Source organism: Triturus cristatus, chromosome 12 (assembly GCF_964204655.1).
Source record: "Triturus cristatus chromosome 12, aTriCri1.1, whole genome shotgun sequence".
Taxonomy (NCBI): Eukaryota; Metazoa; Chordata; class Amphibia; order Caudata; family Salamandridae; genus Triturus; species Triturus cristatus.
Genome location: NC_140595.1, coordinates 82374851 through 82395026, shown reverse-complemented (window position 1 = coordinate 82395026; position 20176 = coordinate 82374851). Strand labels below are relative to the sequence as shown.

Sequence of the window (20176 nt, the reverse complement as noted above, 5' to 3'; positions counted from 1 at the left end):
ACTACACAGTTGGTAACCATGTCCTTTTAATGTTGGCATGCAAGAGGGTGGTCACTATAGCGTTCCTATCCACAGTTCTCTGTGTATGTAGGAAAGTTATGTTTAGCATTTTTCCTGCCCCTTGTGTACTATGGTAGCGCTCCAATGTGTTCTCAGCGGTTAGAGGTGGATCAATGTGTTTGGATGTACTATGTGATGAGCGTGGAGTGTGATGCGTGCAGTCTTACCACATGCCTTCATTGGGTAGAGAATAACTTGCTGGTAGCAATAGGTTTGCCAATCTGATAGAGGCATGTGAGATGGAAGAGCATGTGCTTCGTACTGCATTTATCTGCTTGTGCCCATTGGGTGCCGTTGAGGTCACGGACATCGCTCCCCATGATTTTTCTCTGCCTCTGGGACTAGAGAGACATTCTCTTCCCAGAGGAAAAGCAAACAATGGACCCGGATGTGCCTTCTAGTATGCACTGCCACAAAGTTGCCAGCCTGCAATTAAAGCGCACAAAATGACCAGTACCTCTGACATTTAGATCACGTTAGGGGCTGTTGCAGTTTCTTTATCTGGGCGCACGCTTCTGTGTTTTGAGTGTACGAGAAGCTTTCGGAATTGATGAATGGCTACTAAGAATGTAATGCTTAGCTGCTTTTGTGTAATGGAACGTGAAACGTGTAATAATCATTGTCGTTGTCCTTACACTTGTTTTCTTCTTTCAGGCCCAGGCACCTTCAAGAAGAATCTGACAACTGAGGTAAGTGGCAGAAACATAAAAACGTGAGGTTGATGGTTTTTTTTATTTTTTAGTCTCTCTACATTAAATATAGAGGGTTTCTAGTATACTTGCTGAGACACCAGTAGGAGTGTGTGGTGAATGTTAACACTGAACCCCTTTGATTCCGTGCTTTTCAATTAATTTTCCATCACACAATTGTAGTTTCTCTTTCCTGGCAGGACCAGTGTTATTTTCAGGTTAGTATCTTAATGGACAAAAAGCCTTTTGGACTTTTGCATTACTCTGTTTATTTTTGTATATCCTATGAAGCTTAAACTATTAAGATTTTAAGTTTTCTTGGTGCTGTTTTGTTCATTATGCCATTTTACCTGTTTTCCCCCATTTTAATGTAACTCATTTATGCTGCCTTGTGGCAGCTAAAGGTTTTCTCTCGACTGTACATAACTACAACGGGACACGGCAATAGTGGGGATAGGCAATGTCTGAGGCAGAATACAGCTGGAATAACAGTGAGAAGGGACTGGTTAGGGTGTTTTCTGTTTGGTGGACCCCAAAGCGAAGTACCTGCTTGTGGACTTATGGTGGATCCAGCAGTTTGAGTTCCTTGGAAATCTGTTGTTGTGTTTAGACTTTTTGTGTTTAATCTTCACGTAGAAAAAGACAGTTGGCCTCACATTTCTGTTGGGAGATGAACAGCTGCAGCATATGCTATTACTATGCAGGTCATGTGGTCTGGGTGGTGCAGCTATAAAATATAGGTATCTTCTGGCCAGAGCAGGCCTTCTGTACATTAAGGTGCTAATGATCAACCTCCGAGGGCTACTAGCGGAATGGTGTAAATTGCTGCTAAAAGCATTAGGAACAGCCCCCATTGCCAAGATATTGGAAAGGGCGCAAAATGTAACCAAATGCAGCTTTGTTTAGGGTCCAGCAGCCTCTGAACCAGCCCCCTTAAGTGGGCCCCACTCCACAGGGGCCATTGGAAGGCCAGAGTCTTAGCGGGGCGTTCACCAGAGCGAGTCAATCCTCAAAGGCTTCAGAAGCAAGAGTGGCCCGGAGGGACTGGTGCCATGTGGGCCTAGGACTGAACTCTCCCTCCCCACCCCTCCATGCGTGACAAAAAGATAGTGAGGAGTATATTTAAACTCTTGCTACCCTCCTGAACCCTTTATTCTTCCATGGCAGTGCATATGACCATATGGTATGCGGGGTGTTATGCAGAAATGAGCTAGGTGTGACCACCTCAGGTGTACGGCTTCTACTGAATAGCTGCAAAAGAAACAGTTGATGGACGGAATGCTGGACAATACAGACATTCACCCCCAGTCACAAGGATCTGGGTTAAATCCATTATTTTGCTCACCACACCACCCCAGTTTGGACCCAGCAATATGCAAATCAGTCTTGACCCTGTTCCTTGTGGGAACAGTCCAGCCCGAACTGCCAAGCCAGGTCCTCCCTGGACCGGAAACAAGCATCCTGGGACCGGTATCAGGACTTCACCCTTCACCAGTCAGCCTAGCTTGAATCCAGTGGTGTAGTGAGCACGGGACCCACATCTGGACATACCCTCCCACTTGGGGCAACATATGCAAGAAAATGATGGATTTAGGCCCAGATCTCTGTACTGCGGTGAATGTATGACATTGTTCTGCATTCTGTCCATCAATTGTTCTTTTTGCATTTGTCACACTGAGTGGGATGGGTTTGCCCAGACGTGAGTCCCGTGCTCTCCTTGCCACTGGAATCAAGGTTTCCTGGCAGATGAGGGCTGAAAGCCCGAAACCGGTCCTAGGATGCTTGTTTCCAGTCCAGAGAGTGCCTGGCAGTTCGGGCTGGAGTGTTCTCATTGGGCGCAGGGTCAAGACTGATTTGCATATGGCTGGGTCCAAACTGGAATGGCATGGTGAGCAAAAAAACGATGGATTTAGGCCCAGATCTCTGTACTGGGGTGAATGTATGACATTGTTCTGCATTCTGTCCATAAATTGTTCTTTTTGCATTCTACTGAATAGCAGCCTGGTATGCCTGACTGGAAGTTTTGTTCGATGGTACTAGGATAGAATGGTCACCTGGTATAGATGGAATGTCTAGTTGTGAACATTCCTCATGCAGAAATGGATTAAGCTGTCACTTGGAATGTAGAGTGCAAAATGAACCAAATAATTGAGTGCTTGTTAGTAAAAGAAGCTAATAAACTGCTACGATTAATCTTCCAACCCAATAAGTGTTGTCTGTATTATTGGGACTCGGTGGACGACCTGGTTGGGGTAGACCTAAGCTGTCTGGCAAGAAAGACCAGTTAGTTAACCCTCCTTTTCATCACAGTCAGCTGTGAAACCCAAAAGGTAGCTCTTTATTTTTGGGTCTAAGAGAGCTCTATTACTTGCACACAAAGAAAACCATATTTCCTCATGCTAAACTTAATTAGTTTACTCCTCTGATGCTGAGCAATTTTGTCTGGAGTATATGGTTCCTGGCTTTTAATCTGCAACCGTTGGTTAGTTTCGAGACAGTGGGCGGAAGGATGTAAGGAATCCGTTTGCAGCAGGAATGAGCTGGCAAAGATACAAGGTGTTGTGTGTCACCACGCGCTGAGGTGAAACAAGGCGAGGCATTATTCAGGGAGTAAGCGGATCCGTTTGAAGTCCCAAACAGGCGATCTGTCTCTGCAGCCCTGGAGGGAATGTGCCTTCAGGGATTTTTCACCAGAACACTAAAGACAGGCAATGGTGGCTTTTGTTTCCTGCCATCTTGTCCTACTCGAGAAATCAGGACCCCACACCTTCATTACATTCTCACCCCTCCATCTGCTCCTTCCTGCCAATGGGAGGGTCCTCTGTATAGTAACAAACCCTCGACCATGTATCTTCATCAGGGGAGGTACTGTTTTCACAAGCATTGATTGCAGTGTCCTACTGTGTAGGTCTGGATCCATGCCAGATTTTCGAGTTATCTACAGTTTATAAATTTGCATACAAAATATCTCAAAAGAAATCGTGTACAGAGTGGGGGATAAAATGTTGAATTGATCAGTCCCTCACTACAGAAACCCCCCATGGTGGTTAATTATTTTCACTGATAACGTATTTATCTCTTGATTAAATGTAGTTAGAGGTCACTCTAAGGGAAGTTGGATAGTGACAAAATTGATTAGGCCCCTCCCCTTTTTGATAGCCCACTTCTAAACATCCAGCCCTCACCAGTTTGATTAATAAACAAAACCCGCCAGTTTAGAACCTACGCTAAGAGGCCAAGTAAAATCCATATAACATCGCATGGCACCGGAAAATCGTGTTTTCCCCCCTCATCAGTCAATAACATCCACCTAGTCATCCCAGGGTCGGGCCGTGCCCCCCCCCCCCCCAGATGGTTAAAATGTGTTTTCTCTCCCTGCTGTAGATGGCTGCTTCATCGGGTCCGAACAATACGTTGTCCATGAAGAAACTCGGTCACCGGGGAGTGGACTCTACGGGTGAAACTACCTACAAGAAGGTGAGCTGGCGCGAGGGCGGCAGGGAGTGCACGTGACCAGGGAGGGGCGGGGCCTCTTTCGCACTCCTGCACCTGCCGCGTTTGGGAAACGCGCTTTCGTCGTCTGTGGCAGCACAATCCTGCGTGGACCCAACGCAGTGTGGCGCAGGCACGCAGCTGCACAGTCGGGCCTGTGAGAAGCGTTTGTCTTTTAGGCCTTGTGGGAAGGGGGCCGGGAAAGGGCAGGGGGGGGGGGGGGTGAGAGGTCAAGCAGGGACGCAGACACCTTCTAGGGGGCCGTAAACAAGAGGTTGAGACCCCGGACCTCCCACTGCACAAACGGATGTCCGTGTTCCCTAGAGGAGGGGGAGGTTGTGTTCAAAGAGCCGCCCGGGTCACCATGGGGCAGGAGAGGGGGCGAAGAGTGCAGAGCGTGCCGAGTGACCAGCGGCGTTGGGGGGCGGAGCCAAGTGTCAGGGGTTACATGAAAGGCATCAGCTGTCTCGTTCCGGGTGGTCTGGCAGGAAGGGGTCAGAGCAAAGCAGGATTCGGGGAAAGCAATAGGCGTCAGTGGAGGTTTTCTTTGTGCAAGATCTTTTTATTGCAGGAAAAGAGCATTAATACAATAAACTTGAAAGCACAAGGCAGTGGTGTAGGGCTGAACATGGGCGTGTGAGCACAGGCATGCTTTACTGGACGCCCAAGGCAGTGGTGTAAGGGTGAACACAGGCGTCCGAGTGGAACCATGCTTCAGTAAAACTACAAGGCATTGGCCGGGGCTGAACACAGGCAAGCTACAGTAAAAGGACAAGGCATTGGCACGGGGCTGAACACAGGCATCTGAGTACAGGCATGCTTCAGTGAACGTACAAGGCATTGGGGCAGGGCTGAACACCGACAAAAGCTTGCTGAGCAGGAGCATGCTTTCATGCGAGCACTACAACACAGCACAGCATGTCAGCGATCACTGTTTCTATTGGAACGGCGCTGAGCCTGAAGTTGGAGAATTTTAATGATTCGCCCTATAACATTAGCAAGCATGCTTGGCAAAAATGTGTATATTCTTGTCGTGAACCCCGTTCTGATTGATCTGAGGCCTAGGTTGGAATTTAAAACTGAACATGATCATAAACGCATGACCGGGTCTTTGACACTACACGACAGTCGCTTCATTTTCAGGGGTAATTGGTAACCTGGTTGATTGGTGTTCACATTTAAACCCTTTAGTATGAACAGGTTATTGTTTGACCAAGGAGACAGTGATCAACTCTCGATGGCTCACTTAGCTTAACAACCTAGTTGTTTCGGGGAGTTGTAGTCTCCAATGGCTTCCGTCGCTCATCTAAAAATAATGCTTTGTATAAGAGCAGCCCAGATATGCAGCATTGGTAGCAAGAAGTTATCTGGTAAACTTATTGTGTGGGCATTGTTGGCATGTCCGAGAGAAGATATCCTTTACTCTGAAGACTAGCCATCTTGTGAAATCAACCTTGGGGTCACTTAAAGTCAGTACTGTATTGCTTGCCAACCAACAATGTCTCCGAAGACACTCGTTCAAGTTTGTTTGGCGTGATGATCTGACAGCGAAGGCCTTACCAGTCATGCGGTGTCACAACGCACACTCCAGCTCTAATCCACTCTGGTGGCGAGTGAGAGACTGAGTGCAGAGAGTGAAATTAGTGGTGGTTGGAGGAATCTTGGCATGAAAATGAGCTAGAAGTCGCAGGAGACAGTGTGGTTGATACCGCTATTTTACAGAATAACTTAAATCAAGCAGGGGCCTGTTTCTGTCTCTCCCATGCTGCCCCAGCATCTTCCTTCGCAGACCGTTCTCCCTGCACTCTGCCCCTTGCTCTCTGTCCCCAAGTCACTCATTTACCAGGACAACCCACAGATCTGTTACATTTCACGTGGGAGTCACTAAAGTCTCGGTTACAAGGGAAACCTGGAGCCAAAATAAACTTGGTGGGGTGAAGAGCTGGGGGCTACCATAGATACTAGCCCATCTTGTGTGGATTTGTGTTATTTACCTAACAGGAACCTAGCCACAATGGAGTGAAGCGCTGCACAGGGCCAAAGGCAAGGATAGAGTCAACGAGTGATTGGAGAGGTAGCTGGTTTCTGGGAGCTGAAGTGAACTGTAGCTGCATCATGATGTAGTGTTGTTTGAAGATGGGCACCTTAAATTCTTTCCTAATTTGGAACGGGGTTTGGTCTCTTTTTTTCTTTTTTTTTTGTCTCAGTTTGGGTTAAGGGAGACTCCTGTAGTTGACACGCAGCCGGTCCATCCCTGAGCTTTACCTTTCCAGTCATTCTTTTCAGGTGTCAGTGCACTTGATCAAAATAAGGCTACTACTGCAGCATACTTTGATTTGGCAAATGAAAGCCCAGGACTGGAAGTAAGCTATTCTTTTGACGCTGAGTCACCTTCTATACTATTGTAGGTCCTCCTGGTAAAAGCAAGGCTATACTTGTGTACTGTGGCACAATTTACAAAGCTTGTAATTCATATTTATTCTGCATTTGTTTTTGTTTTGTTTTTTTGTTTTGTTTTTTTAGGTTTGGTTCTGTGGCGGATCTCAAATGTCTTCTGAGCACTTAATGGGCCTTTTGTTAGACTCTACAGCTAAACTAATTTGGTTTTATAAACTGGATGTGATACCTCGTGGGTGGTCTTGTGTGTAGTTCCTTGGTTGTGTGTTGATTCCTAACTGTAACATTTTGTTTTCCTTCTACAGACTACGTCCTCTGCCTTAAAAGGTGCCATTCAGCTGGGAATTACCCACACCGTTGGCAGCCTAAGTACTAAGCCAGAACGCGATGTCCTTATGCAAGATTTCTATGTGGTAGAAAGCATTTTCTTCCCAGGGTAGGATATTTTTTTTTCTGTGCGTATTTGATTTGAGCATCTGACGTGCTACTCACAAAGGGAGAACCGTTGGTCTACTCTAGATTCACTTGAGTTGTGGTCCAACAAGTCATATCAGTTCTTGCAATGAAACAGTGGTATATTTAGAGCCACGTGGAAATAGCACAAAATCAGCACCTATTTTGACAAGCATTGTGAAAGCCAAGAGAGGTCTTGCTGATCTGAGAGCTATGTCAATGTCTTTTAGCCATGTTGTGCAGCATCACAGCTAAAAGACTCAAATACTGCGGCCAGTGCTAGCAGCGTCATAGCACTATTCTCCTAGCCTATAATGCAACGCTGCACTATTTTTTCTTAACTTTCAGCCACGCACCCTGGCTGAAAGTTATGGGAAAAATGCTATGATGGTGGTGTTGGAACTAGTTAAGCAGTATGAAAACGAGTGGTGGTGGGGGGTAAAGCTGCACAAACAGGGATGGTGGGAGGGCATGAAGCAACGCTCACAATGGGGACAGGGGGGCTAATGCAACACAACCAACAGGTGGTTGGGGAAGGTATAAACAAAAGGATAAAGAAACATGAATAACAGGCGGATGAGGAGATGAAGAAACACGAATAATAACAAAGAAACACGAATAACAGACAGGTGGTGAGGGAATGAAGAAACACGATCAACAGTAAAGAAACATGAGCAACAATACAGAAATAAGCACAATGTGCGAGTGCGGAGGAGGGATAAGGAAATATGGACAACAGAAGCAGTACCTAAATCACAGCACGATCAGCGGAGGGGCACTAATGAAGGTGAATAAATCTGTGCTTGGTCCGTGCTCCACAGAACAGGAACTGACGCCAAGGCTCATGCTGGCCAATTAGGAGACAGCAAAGAAGAGTGACAATTAAGCTAATGTGTGGTAAACAATGGGTGGGCAGTAAGCCCCTTATTATCCAGAGTAGTGTTTCACAAGCAGGAGCGCATGCACTTGCACAGACCCTAAAAAGGAATAAGCACTCCACAGCCAGCTTTGAAACAGTTGGGGAACAGGTAGTCCTTAGACATGCAGATTTGCAGTTTCCTGGAAAAATGCAGGGAATGCAAGGATTCATTACAGCCTTGTACTGTATTGAGACATTGTGTAAAGAATTAATGTGTACTGAGACCACCTATGTAGTTTTTTTTTTTTTAGAAATGTTAACTTTTTTATTAGTCTTTTTTATGATTTACTGGTTTGGCTTTTATGATGTATTTATGATGTTGGCTGCTTCTTGTGTTGATGACTTATTGATCTATCAAACTTTGAGACATTGTGTGATACTGAAGCAAGATAAACTTGGCATTCTAAATGCAGAAAGCGAGATTTGAGCGAGTCGTATGTGCCCGTTCAGACTGCAAAGAACTATGTGATGGTCCTGGGGCAATTAAAGTGGCAGAATGAGGGTGGTAAGATAGAAGTGTCCGAAGATCTTCAAATGCCTGCTTTCAAATCTGTGGGCTTCTTGCCATATAGAGCTCTGCTGCCGTATGTCATAGCAAGCTGCTCCCACGGTGTAGGTGTACTAAGCGTTTATCTTTTCAGCTAAATGGATCCTTTGAAACTATGTCATGGATTGGACTGGTCCATAAAGTGGATCAGCAAATCTGTGTTGCTTTCACAAACCTTCCAGACACCTCGGCTCATCTGGACTCCTACTTATACACATTCCACACATACGGACTCTTCGCACTCTTCGTTCTTCCTCTCTCTCCCTTCTTCACATTCCCCGTTTCCGCAAATCCAGATCTGGGGGCACTCGTCTTTCCGTCTTGGCTCCCCAGTTCTGGAATAGTCTCCCACTTCATCTTCGCTCTATTCCTATTTTTAGCCACTTTCGTAAAGCCTTAAAAACTTTTCTTTTCTCTTTGGCCTTCCCCTCTTAGGCCCCCTGTGTTTCCCTCTGTGAGTTCTTACCCAGGTCCCCCCAGCGCCAGGAAGCCGCTTGGCAGCAGTGCGCTTTATTAAATATTGTTTTCATTCATTCATTCATACGGAAAACCAGGTCTGGAAATCGAGCCTTCTCCTACATTGCTCCTAAAGCATGGAATGACCTGCTGCTACACAAGAGCCTCCTCCTCAATTCTTGAATTCCGCAAGAAGCTGAAGACCTGGCTTTTCAAGTGGTCCCACTAGGCCATAGGGTGATAGTACACTACAAATTTGCATATTATAACCCTATTCATAATGTATTTACTGTTAATTTTCCAAACTGCTTCTCCTACTTGCCAGTGCTTTTCCTTTTAGCTTTGTTTTAAGTGTAAAAGGAAAAAAGTTCTTGAAACGGTTGAGCTCATCAAAGGTACTTTTCACGGCTGGTTAATACGCTATTGTGTCTTAGCACAGACAGCTTTCAGATTGAAGGTTTAAAAGAATGAACCGTGGTCGTTACAGACCGGAAGACCGACATGGCAGTGTGTTAGCAGTCTGAAATGAAATGGCGTTTGGGGAGTTGCTGGGTTTCATTCCAAAAAGGAGCAGTTCTGGAATGGATTACTTAGTTGAGAGGAGGGTGTTCTAATCCCAGGCTGACTGCGATTGATTGTGGTAGCATTTTGTTTCTTTGTGCGTGTGATGAGGTATAGAGGATTAGTAGTATCTATTGTAGAGCTGAGTTTGGCAGTGCTTTGTGGTTGTGATAGCAGTTAATCAGTAACTTTTTTGACCTTGGGCATATCGAAGGTAGTTCTGTAAAGTCCTCTGTAACTGGGTTGCAAGGTGTTTTCGTCACACAAAAATAACTATCTCCCCCCTACACTGCCGTTCTTGCAGGGAAGGAAGCAACCTTACCCCAGCCCATCACTACAATGACTTTCGATTTAAAACCTATGCTCCTGTGGCCTTCCGTTACTTCAGAGAACTCTTCGGGATCCGACCAGATGATTACCTGGTAAGCAACAATTCTAGACATGTTGATCATGCAGTGAATGCATGTCTCATAAAGAAGAAACACTGAAAAACCGATTTCCTAAAAGCAGTTCTTAAATAGTGATGGAAAAGGTCATTGCCAAAACTGAGTTGTCTTGAGTTAACCACATGTATTACCTCCTGCCTGTGCTCCCAACTAGAAGCAAGACTGTTAGCTCATAATGGAAGCAATACCACTGCCGTAACTGCATTCATTATAAAAAACCATTGCCTGAAAATTCGTAAGGCATCTCTCGTATGGGATTTCCTAAGATTTGTTTATCACAGCAGCATTCCCAATGTTTAACAAATGCACCTACTTCTTTGCCATGAAACCTCCTTCTCGCCTACAAGGAAGTAAACCTCTACTTCCCCTCATTCAGAAGAGTGTTTGATTACTGGGTCTTGTATGCAGAGTTTTCTTCTTTAAGAACCCACGATTGCCTTTCAAAAAAAGTCCAGCTTCCTGTTTTGTCTTTAATTCCATTACAAATAACGTCTAATATCGGTAGGGGCTTGATCACAAATGCAAGATCGTCATCTTGTGTCTCATGGGATCATTCTTCCTTGATCTCATCTACTTGTATTTTCATACGACTTGGTGTTCAGTGGCTTAAGCTCGTCAAAACTGCTGAGTGCAGTATATGGCGACAAAATTGTCTTTCTGATTTCTCCCTGCAATTTCCAATAAGCACAACACACACAATTTATTTTAGCAACTGTTAATGTGACAGCATGTCTTTTTCCATTTCAGTATTCCCTCTGTAACGAATCCCTGATTGAACTATCGAATTCGGGGGCCAGTGGGTCGATCTTCTATGTGTCTGGAGACGATGAGTTCATCATTAAGACTGTCCAGCATAAAGAAGCAGAGTTTCTGCAGAAGCTGCTTCCTGGTTACTATATGGTAAGCACATAAGAAAATGTGATGTGTTTTTGTTGTTGTGTTTTTAGTCCATGGGTGTAAATATCACGTTTATTTGTGCACCTATGTCCGTGTTTCACTTTATTTATGTGATCCTTGCAGTGTTGTTTTTGTGATGCCTAAGTATTTAAGTACTTTTTTTGATGGGATGGATAATAGTTAAACAAAAAAATATATATATTGTCTGGTATGACAGATGCTTGTGCTGTCCACCATTAGTCCGCGACATATCCTCTGGTTGTGGTTTAGAAATTACTGAAACACAACTATTTAAAAATGTGGTATTACCATTCTAAAGTGAGGTGTGCTACAAAAATAGTTTTTTATGCCTTTTCAAAATCACATATGGAAAATTAGTAGTGGTCTTTCATCGACTGTCCCTTTTTCCCCTCTTCTGCTTTGAAAGTACAATCTATACATTCTACTTCACATACAAATGTAATTTAAAAAAAATATATAAATGCATCTTAAGCTAAAAAGAATGTTACTTTCAGTTCTTCCTCATGATAGTGTGAGGTCCGCGTTTTTAATTTATGGCTGGTCTTATGGGATAACAATACTGTGGTAGCGTGGCGCGCACCTCACTCTTAAGTTCTTTTAAAATTCTATTAAATGTATTCCTATTTAATCTGCGTGCAGAAACGAAAAGAGCGGTTTTTTCGAGTTTCTGGGAATCCAAGGTTCGAAGAGAGAAGCAGCAGTTGTTTGTTAAGATTCAAGCCCCTGAAGAAGGACCAAGGGGCCCGAAATGCATTGGGCAAAAAAGAAAGAAAACTGCAAACCTTCATTATTAAGATGATTGTATAGTTGATTTTCAAAATTTGTTCTGTGTAACTAACAGATCAAAACCTACAATGTAATGAAGGAGCATTGTTGTATTATATGTGTATTTTGGAGTTTATAAAAAATTCAGTTGAAAGTATTACTGAAAAACAAGATGACATTGTAAATATTATGTGATTTGATAATAGCAGCTACTTATATCAATTGTGCACAGTGGCCAAGTTTCACAACTTGCGTAATGGTGGTCTTATGGGATGCTTTGCCTTACAAATATAATCCACACAGTGCATTTGTGGCTGACTTCACGTTTGTGTACTTAGGCCAGCAGTACAGATCAGGAGTCATGTCCAGGTCCTTGTGTTTGGCAAAGCTCTCTTTTTGGTCCTCCAACTAATGACTAGACTCTTGGCATTCCTTCAACACTTTCTTCCAGAGCCTGGAATCTTACTTTTGACCTTAATCGTTCCTTTGAGGTACACATCAACAAGCTTCTCTACTTCTTTATGTTAAGAGTAATTGGAATAATCACTCCACTGCTTCCTAGCTCTCCAGAAAAACCTTGGACCAAGCCCTCATCGATGAGCTGGACTAATGTAACTTTCTTCTTAGGTCTGCTCAGCTTCCTTCTCCACAAGCTGCAGCTTATTCATCATGCAGCTGCCCACCTCATCGTGGGGTTACTCATAAACACTGGGTAATTTTCAAGGAAATATTGTACCTTACTCCACAGTTGGTATCACAAGAATAAGAGCTAATACTAAAACAGTATAGTTTAAATTCTCAATTCATCCATCAAAACCGAGTAATATATTTGGTCACATAGACAAACATTTGCTGACCCAATAGTCCCAACATTAGAACAATGTCATACGCTTCGTGGTGGCTATAATCAGCATAAAAATTCCCCTCAAGAGAGTCCTTGCATGAATCTTAGTGCTTTAAGAGGTTAAAGTGGATGTATCATCAATGTTTCGGTCTCTTCACATCACCGGTGTGTATACAAGACCATCTTTAAGAAAAGGTGTTCCTAAAATGACTGCCCATTTTCAAACCCTGTATAAATTACCAGGTTGAATTTAAAATGTGTCAACCAGATGTCTAAAAGCAGTAAGAGAATTACTAACTTCTCAATTTGAATATACACTCCATAGCCAACCCACCACCAGCCGTCAACCGCCAGTGTAAATCTGGGGTTAAGCAGGAGAGTGAGCATTATTGTTCATCTCTCTGCTATTCATTCAAACAATGTCTCTTCAAGGCCCTTTCGTTCCTTTCATTAGGCTTTACATAGCCTGTTCTTTGGTAGTTACCTGGCCTCTCTTTTTTTCTTTTCTACGCCCCTGGGAAATACCTTTGCTCCAGTATTTGTCACTGTCGGCATTCCTAAATTAAAAAAAAGCCTGCGTCTGTGTGAGTTCCTTTACGGTGGTCACCTCCCAAGCATGCAATGCCTTTTATTGGTCTATCTTAGCTGAAAAGTCTTTGTTCACTTTTCGTAGACTGTTCAAAGCCCACTTATTCTCCATTTAAGTTATGTAGGCTGCATGGTTCTTTTTAACACCAGGACACCCCGTATTTGTGGTATTTGCGTGCGTTATAAAATAAAAATCCAATCGTAGTGTACTCCTTAATTTCTGAAACCTCAATGAAGGGGCACGTCATGACCTTTACAACTACTGCTGGCCAAAATACTGAATTGTAAAGCCACAAATGCCTCATGAGGTTTCCAGGAGTAAGGCACCAGATACCATGATGATCCAGAAATATGGGATGACTGTTTTCCTAAAAGAAAAGAGGTCACCAATGACAATGAAATAAAACACATTTTCTTTTCTCAAATACTCGTGTGAAATATACCAAGACGGGGTATGGCAAGACTCGCTATAAATCCCCAGTCACATACCATTTTTTCATAAGCTAGTCTGATTTGCAACAATGGCAAACTTTTAGCATGGTCCTGAATATAGAGGAACGAGTCACTAAATTTGGGTACTTCGACATTATTGAAGGAAAAACAGACCAAGATTACCCAGGGTACAGTAGGGACAAACTTCGATCATGGCAGTATATACTTCGGATATCTGAAGAACCTTTTGACAAAACTGCAACAGAAGTATTAGCAAGCAGCCCTAGTTTGCACATGCAACACCATTACTCAAGAACTAACTCCAGCTGAAGACCTTGTCCGGAAGCAGTTATGTTAACCAGAATTTATAAAGCGCTTGTTTACCCGAGGGTATCCAGGCATTAGTAATCTTTGAGAGAGAAAAATACGTTGAGGTCATGAAGTCAACCTTAACGGAGCAGCTCAAATGTTTTCTTAAAAAGCAAAGTTTTGAATGCATGCCTAAATGTTTTCAGTTCAGAAATTGAATGGATATGTGATGGAAGGTAATTCCAGGCAGACTAGGCAATTACCAACAACATGCGACCTCCAACCCTTGCTATGAAAAATCTCGACAACACCAAAAGATTAGCTGTGAAGGAGCATAGTTCCCTTTTCGGAGCATATCTCACTACTCAACTAGTCAGGAAGCCATGGACCATCTCATGCAAGGCCTTGAAGACTAGACAACGGGTTTTAAACCGAATACCCTGCTTCACTGGTAACCAGTGGGACCGTTTCAAAAGGGATAAGGTGTGTGATCTACGAGGAGGTTGAATGTAAATATTGAATAGGTGAGGCGAAAGGGCTGATCCTTGTGGTACTTCACCTTCCACTTTAACCACCGTTGATATAAATGAGGTTAATTGTACTGCCTGTGTTCTGTTGTTCAGAAACAAAGCCAACCATTTATGTGCCGACTGGGAAATACCTGCGACCCTTGCACAGCGGAGCAAAATAGTATGATCTTCTGTGTAAAAGGCAGTGGACAAATCAAGCAAAACTAATGCCAGTGTTTGGCCCATATCCAAATCCTTCCTAATTAGAAGTTACTTCTAATAAATTTCCAAATATTTGCTCTACACACTGCCTCTAGTCACAATTAAGAATGTGGAACCAAATTAATCAAACATATGATCAAACGGTTTGGCTCAAATTTAGCATTTATTTATTTTTAAGATTTACAAAGCTCACAGCTACCCAACAGGATTTCCCAGCGCTGAGCACGACAAGCAAGGTTGCAATTTATTGGAGGAAAGGATTTAAACAGGACTATAAAGAAGGGCTTCAGCTTTTTGCAAGTGGCTAAAAGTGACTGACATATCCTGAGTTCTAACAGAAGGAAATTCCACAATTTAGGTCCAAGGTATGAGAACGAGCGGCCTCCCATACGGGTCCGCCGCACTCTAGGAACTGAGAAAAGAGAAATGTTGGCCGATCTCAGTTGGCGAGTGGGTTGGTAAGGCTTGACAAGGCTTTGGATGTACGAGGGGGCCAAGCCATGCTGAGCTTGAAATCTAAAGCAAAGGCCTTGAACTCGATACATTTGTCTACTTTGAGCCAGTGAAGTTGGTGGAGCAGAGGGGAAACGGTGGTGTCGCAAGGCAACCGAAAAAACAGACGGGCTGCCGTATTTTGAATGAGCTGGAGCCGGCGAACTGAGGCCTTGTCCACACCCAAATACAGTACATTACCATAATCGAGTCTGGAGATCACCATGGCCTGCGATACTGTTCTTTGGGCTGCAGGTGGAATTGGCCAGAGGATTTATTTTAGCCACTTGAGGACCGCAAAGCAAGCAGAGGTGACCCCAGACACTTGGGCTTCGAGTGAAAGCTTACTATCAATGGTAAAACCCAAGTTCTTAACTTTCGGGACTGGAGTCGGTAAAGATCCTAAAGAGGTGGGCCAATGGCCAGCTCCCCAGAGCTCGGGATTGTTCTCCAGGATGAGGACCTCATTCTTAGAGCCGTTCAACTTTAAAGCATTTCTAGACATCCACAAGGAAATATAACGCGGTCCAAGCTGAAGTAATGAAGGGTCCGATGCTGAGCAGATGAAAGAGAAAATGATCTGCGTATCATCTGCGTAAGAGAAGATGGTCAACACAGATTTTTCCACAATATCCCCCAAAGGATGAACATAAAGTTTAAAAAGTAGAGGACTCCGGACCGAGTCCTGTGGCACTCCTGATGTTAAGGCTACTGATTTTGATTTAGTTGTGTGTGAGAAGACTTGGAAAGAGCGATCCTCTAAAAAAAAGTGATCAGCCCCTGCAATGCCACTCCTACAATTCCTCAGGCTTCAAGGCGAATCACCAGAATGGAGTGAGAAAAGGCTGAGCTCAAATCCAATAGAATGAGCGCTGCCGTACCACCACAGTCCAGCTGCTGCCTGAGGTCCTCCGTGACCCCAAGCAGAGCAGATTTGGTACTATGACCAGGTCGAAAACCTGACTGACGGATGGAATAACTTGTGCAATGTCACATGTGTGGAGAGTTGAGTCCAGTACTTTGGATAAGGTTGAAAGAAGAGATAATGGCCGGTAATTTAACCAACACAGGGGATCCAGGCCAGCCTTTTTCAGCAAAGGGAGTACCAGAGCATGTTTCCAATTTCGGGGCACCTGTCCAAGATTTAGAGGGGAATTGAGGAGAGTAGGAATCCTGCCAAGGGCAGACTCATCCAAAAGCCTGAGCTTAGCTGGAGGGAGAGGGTCAAGTGGGGAGCTAGACTTAATGGTTCCCACCAGACATTGCAGGGAGATCAAATCAAGTGGGAACCAGGCCCTAACTTGACAGGACTTCTCAGATGAGAGGTCAGGGGGGTGACAGTATTGACCTGATCAGAGAGTTGAGTGTTTGGGAATGTGAAGTTGTCTTGAAGGGAGGAATCTGAATCAAGCTGGTGGTGGATAGAGACAACATTGTTGTGGAAAAACAGCGCAAATTCGTTACATTGATGTAGCGAAAGTGAAGGGGACGGCAAGAACGTACTTGACGCGGAAATTTCTGATGCAACTTTAAATAGAGTTTTATGGCAGTTTTGGGCAGTCATAATCTTGTCCGTGTAAAACAAAGCACGAGTTGATCTGCATAGGACATGATATTTTTTCAGTGCCTCCAGATAGGCAACCTTAGCCCCTGGCGCGTAGTGCTTTCTCCACTGTCTCGCCAAAACTTTACAGTGGTTTCTATCACGCCTGAGAGAGTCGGTAAACTACGGGGCAGGAGGAAGCACTCTGTGTTGAGATTTGTTGGAGAGAGGAAGAGTAGAATCCATAGCCTCAGACACCCAGTGCTGTACCAAGAGCTGATCCGGGTCCAGTTGAGATGTAGTAGAGGGAGTTGTATTAGCGAGCTGCTTATCAAGAGCCTTCATATCAAGTTGAGACCAGTTCCTTATTTTTGGCATGACAGAAGGTTGAGGAATAAATAATAGAGAAAGGAACAGCAAAGTGGTCCGACCAATCAAGTTGAATAGAAGGTGCGGTGGACAAAGTTAAGAGATTAGAAAAAATAGGGTCCACAAGAGTAGAACTCCAATTGTTAGATGACCCAGGGGGGCAGTAGATAAGAGCACCAGAAAAGGTAAATTTAGGGGGAAAAGGAATAGAAAAAAGCAAGGCTTCACAATTGGGAATCATGAATGCCTCAATTTTACAATGATGGAGTTTTTTTTAAAACAATGGCAATCCCACCACAAGTTTTCTGGGGTCTTTTGATACTTAGCAGCGCAAAATTCTTAGGAAGCGCTGCAATCACATCTGGCATGGACCCATCGTGAAGACAGGTCTCTGTTAAAAAAAAAAAACTCATCCGGATCTATGTTGAGGAAGTGAAATGGGTGCAAATGATGTTTAGAAAGAGCGACAATTGAGACTAAAACAGCGAAATACCTTGGGTGGTCAAAGAACCGACTTGACGCCTACTGAAGTGTGGTAGATCGGTATACCAGAGGTCTCCCATTTAATTTCACTTGTAACAGTTTCAATGTCTCTTTGTTCAATGCCCTTTCAGTGTGGTGGCTGTTAGACTAAGTGCATCCAACCTGTTGAGTTCTTCTTTTAATAATGTCTCTTTCTTTTATTTCTGCTCTGAATTTAATTAATTGAAGTGAGCTAAAACCCCAGAAATCTTTATTTTCCCTCCCTTGCAGTAGTCACTTGGACCTTGACTGTCCTTTTATCTATCCTCCCTTGCAAGTCTGTTTCTTATTATCCTACTTACACTTTACTTGTGTTGCCGTGGTCTGTCTGTATCCTACCCCAGCTCATCCATGTTCTACCCCTTTTCCCAGTTTTAATGCCTTTTTAATCTTGCCGCTTGTTCCACCTTTGACTACTTGCCCACACAACCCCATTGGACTGTGTCCCTTCTATCCTCCCGCTTTTTTTCCCCCACCTCCTTCATGTTTCACTAGGCCAGGTGTGCATCACCACCTTCCTCCTTGTCCCTCTTCTGGCCTTATTGCATTTTACCTTCTGGTTAACAAACACTTCAAATTTCCCTGCTTTCTTGGCAAATGAGTATAGAGAGAACATGCCTACCCACGACCACCAGCACAGACCGTGAGGGTGATTGACTACTTTTGGTTTATTGAAAGGGCTGATCAAACAGATTTAAGGTCCGGCTGCTTTGAAATGTGATCCCTGAACCCCCATCGATTCCCCTCTTGCCACCAAAGCTTTAGTGCAGTGTGAAACATAGATTGAAACTAAGTTGTAGTAAATAGTCACATTTCAGTGGTAAGTTTCAGTGATTTAGGGTTTCCTCCTTGAGGGGTAACATATAAATGTATTGTTTTACTTATTTGTAGCTTTATTAAGCAGGAACCAGGCTCGAAGGTTGCCGGGAGCACTTTATAAAGAGGGGTGCACTGAAAGTTATACAAAATACATTAATACACATTTTAGTGTACACCCTTCGTGAGGACAGGGTATATTAATTGGCTTCCTTCATTAAATCTTAGAGATCTGAAAATGTCCCAGACCGGTTCTCATCCCCCTCTCAAGCATGGCCTGCACTGGATATTTCTCCCATGAATCATGCCATGAATCATGGTCTTCCCCTGGGGTGTAAGGTGGAGTCACTTCTGGGTGTGTTCTTTATGCTGACTCTGAATGTTATTTTTGTCCACGTGCCTATGAAGGAGAGGAAGTTTACTGAGAAAGCAGTGCAGGAACTCTGAAATCATTGTATACTAGATATAACCACATTCTGAAGGGATTAGACACAGTATTAGGCTGGGAACTCCACCCACATGCTGGAACACACCCAAGTGCTTGGCAAAGGGTTTTCGAAATGTCATGTACGTTGTTTCATCATCACGTCATAGTATCTTTTATTCGAGTAAAAAGGAAGGTTTTATACAAAAGTGAGCCAGGGCTACATCCTTCTCAATTAAATTAAGCCTTTTTGAGTCCACTTCCTATCTTGAAACGCGATACTGAAAAGTGCTTTCAAATTTTATTGTACTTTAGAGTGGACATGATTTGGTGGCAGAGTTGTTTACCCTGTGGTGGCAGGAAACTCAATTTCCAACCCCAGCTTTTCCACATCACAATTTGTCATCCCTGCTGGTTTCATTTTCAAAACTTGCACACGCTTGGAAACTGGCTAACATCAGTCCTAAGTTTTGCCTGAATATTTACATTTTCTTGTAATTTCCATTTAAATAGCTAGCCTCCTTGTATTGGACCCCTAGATGTCTCCCATCCTCTACCGGCAAAGTCCAAGTCGCCCCAGTTTGAGAGGCACTTACACCATATTGTTTCCTTAATTTAAGTGACTTTTCTTGATTTGGGGCAACCTACTTTGCTGCACACCCCCAAATCTGTGCCAAGAACCTGAGTGCTCTCGCACATGCAGTGTATGCTGTCGTCAATTGAAGGGAATGTCTGAGCTTTACTGAGCATTGCATTAGCAGTACTAAGTGCCGTGTTTTTTCCCTATAATATCACATCCTGATGGGCTCACCCCATACTCCAGGTTGGGGAATATAGAGACCAGGATAATAGTTAGCCACTTATTGTGCCAGAACAAGGTTAATATTGTCACATGTCAAATCAAAATTCAGAATCCCTATATATATATATATATATATATATATGTGTGTGTATATATGTGTATATATATTACCTACTGGCGGTCGCCAGTAGGTAGTTATAGTTAGGACCACGTTTCCAGAGGAAATCCGCAACATTCTATTTTGAATAACTTTTGCGCGGGTCGACGAATCCTTGCGAATTTTTCAAAATAGGTGGGGCGCTACGCTCCGCTCCTACCCTGAAAGTCTCGGGGGGATTCGTCAAGCGGGGGCTGAGATAAAAGGGGGGTCCCAAAACACGTTTTTCCCATGCATTTTTCCATAGGACCTTTAGACACAGCTACAGCCCGAACGGCTGAACAGAATTACTTGAAATTTGGCAGAGAGGTAGTCCTCAGGTCAAGGAAGTGCCTTTTGTAGGTTTGGTGTAAATCTGTTCAGTAGATTCTGAGAAAATAGCCTTTAAATCAATATATATATCTGAGCCAGCTTACGGTGCGCTTACCGTACGCGTACGGTGGC

At 43.8% G+C, this 20176-nt stretch overlaps 1 protein-coding gene across 3 annotated transcripts in view; it reads left to right on the top strand.

The window, feature by feature from the left end:
* The window catches only part of PIP5K1A (phosphatidylinositol-4-phosphate 5-kinase type 1 alpha), a 195655-nt gene that overhangs the window by 53374 nt on the left and 122105 nt on the right, over positions 1-20176 (top strand). For all 3 annotated transcript variants that reach the window (XM_085639640.1, XM_085639638.1, XM_085639639.1), the window contains exons 2-6: positions 715-749; positions 4134-4226; positions 6944-7074; positions 9879-9996; positions 10768-10920. In XM_085639640.1, coding sequence (XP_085495766.1) covers positions 715-749; positions 4134-4226; positions 6944-7074; positions 9879-9996; positions 10768-10920 — 530 coding nt within the window. The remainder of the gene's footprint in view (positions 1-714; positions 750-4133; positions 4227-6943; positions 7075-9878; positions 9997-10767; positions 10921-20176) is intronic.